At 56.7% G+C, this 5,465-nt stretch overlaps 1 gene segment (V, D, J or C); it reads left to right on the top strand.

Annotated features, from left to right (window-relative positions):
* Window positions 1-2,555: 2,555 nt before the first annotated feature.
* On the top strand, window positions 2,556-3,032 carry LOC115271548. The segment is given in 2 exon segments: window positions 2,556-2,604; window positions 2,695-3,032. Coding segments are annotated over 2 exon segments (387 nt in total).
* The last annotated feature ends 2,433 nt before the right edge of the window (window positions 3,033-5,465 follow it).

Raw genomic sequence — 5,465 nt, 5'->3', positions numbered from 1 at the left:
GTGACGGGTGCGAGTGGGTCAGGCCTGCAGTCAGGATGAGATCTCAGGGCTCAGCAGCACTGGCGGTACTGGTGGTGCTTCAGGGTACGGAGTGGGATTGTGGAATAATAGCGCCACCCCTCAGGGCTAATTTGCATATTGGGTGGCCCCACCTCTGTCCGCAGGGCTCTAAAAGCTGCTGTAGAATTGCACAAAGTCAGGGGTTGGACTGGGGTGCAAAGCCACAGAAACCCAAGTACAACATCGGGGTTCTCCGTTCTGCCGTCCATCACCTCCCTGCACCATGGCCCTGGCTTCTCTAACTCTCTGTCTCCTGGGGCTTTCCCTGGCAGGTAATTCCTCTAGCAATTCACTGGGCACATGAAGTACAGTCTGAATTCAGCTTTGGTCATTGCTAACTTGTCTCTTGGTTTCTGACAGTGCCCTACACAAAGGCTGTATTGACCCAGGCGGCCTCGGTGTCAGTGTCTCGAGGAAACGCTGCTAAACTGTCCTGCACCTTGAGCGCGGGCAGCAGCATCAGTAGCGCGCACGTGAGCTGGCTGCAGCAGAAAGCAGGGAACCCACCCAGATACCTGCTCTCTTGTAAAGATGAATCCAGCGAAGGGCTGGCCTCGGGGGCCTCCAACCGGTTCTCGGCTACCAAAGAGGCCTCCACTAACACCTGTTATTTAGCCATCTCTGCAGTCGAAGCAGAGGATGAGGCCAGTTATTACTGTCTAACATCGAGTGGTGGCGAGTAACACTGCACAACAGCTTCACAGGGAACTGAGACCAAAACCCCCTAAGGCATCACCTCCAGGGCACTTGCTTTCTAGCATCTCAGAGGTTATCTGCTTGAAGGATAAATGGTGGAATCTCCATTGATGGAGAAAATTCCGCTGCTTAGGGGACTCTGGTTTCATGGGGCAGACTCCCGGGAGCCCGCTGGGAGAAGGGCCATGTGTTTCCCAATACAGCTCACCGTGCATAAGGTCAGGCTATCTGAGAACAATGCTGTATCCACAGCAGTCGGTGGCTCTTCACTGGCCAATATAACGAGGCTGGGCACGGAAATCCTTTTGAAAACGCGCTCAGGAATGAGGCTTTGGGCGGGGAACTCTGTGCTGCCTGCTGCCCTTGGGGAGCTGCTTGCCCCGAGGAGTTTTGCTGTCTGCTCTCATTACAAGGCAGCACTGAGGCAGGATCCCTGTGTGTGAGGCCTGGGGTTGGGGGGTCCAGACACAGCAGTGAATCGCTGAGTGCCGGTGGCCTGGTGCACAGCAGGTTGCTACAGGCACAGGACCCCAGGAGGGGAGATGAACTCTGGGGCGATGGTGCATGGGATCCCATAGGCCCAGCGGTGTCAGACAGAGCGGTCTGAGGGACGGGGCTGGGAGAGGCAGTGCTGGACTCTGACATGGCTGCTGGGCTGGTGCACCCTGCATCTGGCTGTGCTTGTGGGTGACCTTACTATTGTGCGAACGCCAGGCCCAGGTGAGTCCTAACCAACCTCTGGTTTCTACATAACTGAGTCACAGCATATTGCAATATCATTTACAAATGCAGTTCGGACACGGCGATTAATAAATCGCCCGGCTCACAGTTGCCCAAGTCTTGAGGTGTAGGAAGTACGCAGGCGAAGGGAACGGGTCACGGCGCCGTGTGCCGTTGCTATGGGATGGTGCTGTGGCTGCTACGGTGCTCCAGGGATTCCGACTTAGGTGGAGAGTCACACAAGAGCAGCGTGACACACGGGAGTGGTGGGAAGAGACTGGCTTTGTTTCCAAGCCTCAGTCACCTGCTCTGGGGCGGAGGCTGAACACGTCTGTCTGTCACGTGACAGGGTCAGTGCCCACTGACTCTGGGGGTGCCGTTACAAGCCATAGGAAAGGAGTCTGATGACTTGAGGGCCCCCTGAAATCCCCTCTGACTCAGGATCGCCAGTAGGGTTCCAGGAGCAGCCAGGAGTTCCCTGGTTCTCCCCCACGACGCTTGGGCCTTGCTCTGTGGCAATGGGTGCTGAAACTCCCCTCAGAAGAGCTAAGTCAGCACAGGAGCCGCTAAGGGTCCTGCCAGCCCCTGGCTCAGTTAAAGAGCAGCTAAGATGTCAGATGAAACACAGGCTCCCCCACCCTCCTCGACCCCACTCACCACGTCAGAAACGGCCCTTTGCCGCTTCAAGGCTCCGTGCTCTGTGTCTGACTCTCCCGGGGGATCTCAGGGATTATTTGGATGCTGGGGCGTTGCAGCCAGGCCTGGGTTCGTTCCCTGGCCGCGCTGCCTCAGCCTGGCCACTCACAATGTTGGGCTGCTGCTGTAACTGCCTGGCCCTTGAGGTCTGACTGACCCCTCGAGTTTCCTTCACTCTGCCTCGTTTAATCATTTCAGGCCACACTGACCCTGCCGTGGTCTGCAGGGCTCATTTACATAGTGGGTTGCCCCTGCCCCACAGCTACAGGCTCTAAAGCAGCCACCGGGGGGGCGTTACGAAGTCAGCACTGGGCTGCAAACCAGCAGAAGCCCAGCTACTGAGTCAGGCTCTTTCTCTTCTCTCTCCATCTCCTCCTGGCACCATGGCCCAATGTGCTCTGGCTCTCTGCCTCCTGGGGCTGTCCCTGGCAGGTGATGACGCTAGGAATTCAGGGGACACACACAGAGTACAGCATGGATTTGGCTGTGGTCACTTCTAACATGTCTGTTTGTTTCTCACAGCTGCTGGTGGCCTATTTACTCAGCCGGCCTCGGAGACTGTGTCCCCAGGAGCCACTGTCAGACTCTCCTGCACCATGAGCCGTGGGACCAGCATCAGTGGCTACTACATAAGCTGGCTGCAGCAGAGAGCAGGGAACCCTCCGAGATACCTGCTCTATTACAAAGACGAATCTGCCAACGGGCTGGGGTCTGGAGTCCCTGACCGATTCTCAGCTTCCAAAGACGCCTCCACTAACACCTGCCATTTAATCATCACCGGGGCCCAAGCAGAGGACGAGGCGGATTATTACTGTCTCACATTGAGTGCTGCTGTGGCTCACAGTGCGACAGGCAGATAGGGAACTGAGACTGAATCCTCCGAGCACCACGGATCCTCACTGGGCTCGTTCTGTGTGTGAGAACCCTCGGCTTCCTCTCAGGAAGGCAACAGAGGCAGGATTTGCCCATGGGCCTCAGGCACAGTGTGGCGGGGAACTAGCTGTGAGGGAGCAACACGGGCCTTTGCCTCCACGAGATCTGCAGAATGGCCTCCTGGCAGGTTCTGCCTTGATTTCACCCCTGCAGCGCCCTGGAGCACAGTGCTGAGGAAGGGCTGGTCTGTTTTTCCAATAACGCAGCAGCAGGGAGAAGCGGAGCCGAAGGAGCCACTGATGATGGTGCCAAGTGCAGCCCCCAAAAGATTGGCCCCTGTCCTTGCAGTGAAAGGGTCCCTGATCACAAAGGCACCGTACCTGTAAAGAGGATAATGCCACGGAGAGAGGAAATTCGCTCTGTCCCCGCCTGAGAAAGAGACAAAGGCGAATGAAAAGAGAGAGGTAGGCGACAGACGGCCAGGTGGACAGCGTGAGTGTGTGTGCTGGGCCATGCCAGTGCAGTGTCAGAACATTACAGCCAAACAGAGGCAGAAATCAACGTCTGCCCCATTCCCGAGCACGAGATCAGTCGCCCGAGTCTTACTCCCCAAGTCCTATAGCTTCTATTACATTACCCACGCGCTGAGTCCCAGCGCAGTACCACCCCTGCTCCCTAGAGGGCAACATTGCTCTGAAATGCCAAGAAATGGAAGATGACCGCTATGGACCGGTCCCTGTGTGCTGGGGAATGGGACCCCTGTGATGCTTGAGGGGGAGCAAAGATAATGGTTCTTGGTGGACTGAGTGAAAACAATGTTAACAGCTTTGCTAAAAGAAATAAGGGCTGTTCCTGCTCAGTGGGGCGGGCAGGCCTGTGAGCAATGGAGGCCCGTGGTTACGTCCCTAGCCCAGCTGCAAACTGCTCAGCAATCCCAGAGCCCCAGCGGCCGTGATGGGAGAACCCGAAAGCAGCTTGGTGTGGAAAAACATGGACTTACTCAAACATCAGGAGCAGTCGAGGGTTCCCCTCCTGTAGCCCTCAGACATCCCCCCTCTGCAAAACACCCCTGGTCCCCTCTGCCCTTGGTCACCACCTCTTCCCCCTGGGAACAGCACTGTCGGGGAGGAAAGGCTAAAGATTGCCCCATCCCCAGCAGCAGGGCCCAGGACAGGATTTGCACCATAGCCAGTGTTCTCGAGGAGGGGAAGGGGCTGGGTGAAACCCCACACACTGGAGGCAGCTGGCCTGTGGGGCAGCCCCCTGCTCTGTGTGTTAAAAGGTCGGTCTCGCAGCAGCTTCCTCTGGTATTTCACCTTCTCTTATGCCCCTGGGAAGGGCCAGAGTGCACAGATCCCTGCCCTGATCCTAGGAGAGCCACTGATCTCATGGGAAACTCAGCGCTGTGTAGAGGGCTAGCACGAGGCCTAGGCACCACCTGAACCCTCAGGACAGACCCCCCACCCCAGTGAGAGGGGATCTTACGCACTTTGGGGTTCCCCACAAAGAGTCAGAGAGCCCACATAGCCAAAGCCACTGCCTGGAAAGGGACCCCTGTGTGTTGCTTGCCCAAAGAACCGAGTCAACACAGGACATGCGGCAAACAGGGGAGGAAGCCAGAGGCAGAGACTTCTCCTGCCGCTAGGTGGAGCAGTTTATTAAGCAAGGTGAAGCAGCCGCCTTTTCTCCCACTGTGTACTGAGGGCTGCCCGGATGAGGTGGCACAGAGCCACAGAGGTGCTAGCAGAGAACGTGGTTAACACGGCCATTGGATGGGGAATGGGGGTGAAGAGACTGAAAGGGGGAGCGGGGCCCTTATGGAGAACGCACCGTCTTTTCTAATGAGGAGGAGAAAACTTGAGAGCCTCTGCTGATTGCAGCAGGGGCAGTATGACATGGGTGGAGAGGATCTCTCAGCTAGGCTGGGCCCAAGCCATGTACGGCTTTATAGGTCAAAACCAACACCTTAGTCTCTGCTCAGAAACCAATGGGCAGCCAGCGCAGCCTGGTTTAAAGGTTTTGTAAATGGATAGACAATGGGGGTTGGCTCAGTCCGGGGGGGTTATTCGGTGGAAGCGACGAGTCTCCAGGAGGGGCTGGAGTGAGGTGAGGGGATGGCTTAGCAGCCCAGAATTGCCAGGGCATTCCCTGCATAGGGGGAACTTGGAAGACGGCACAGAGACGGTTGTGGGAGGAGTGGATAGAGGGGTCACCGAGGCTGATACCACTGGCAGAATCGAGCTGCTGGGAGGGAGACACGAGACTAGGGCAGATATTGAGGCTGGGAGAAGTTCTGTAGGGCTTTGTGGGCAAGAACATGCAGATTACACTTGAAGAGGCAGAGAAGAGGGATACCAAGAGGGAGGTAGTGTCAGGATGGGAGGCAGGGAGATGACTTTAGTTTCAGGGTTTTGTGTGGG

Source organism: Terrapene carolina, unplaced genomic scaffold (assembly GCF_002925995.2).
Source record: "Terrapene carolina triunguis isolate 2854851 unplaced genomic scaffold, T_m_triunguis-2.0 Scaffold42526, whole genome shotgun sequence".
Taxonomy (NCBI): Eukaryota; Metazoa; Chordata; order Testudines; family Emydidae; genus Terrapene; species Terrapene triunguis.
Note: the sequence above shows the minus strand (reverse complement) of the source record. Positions and strands in the feature narration are given on the sequence as shown.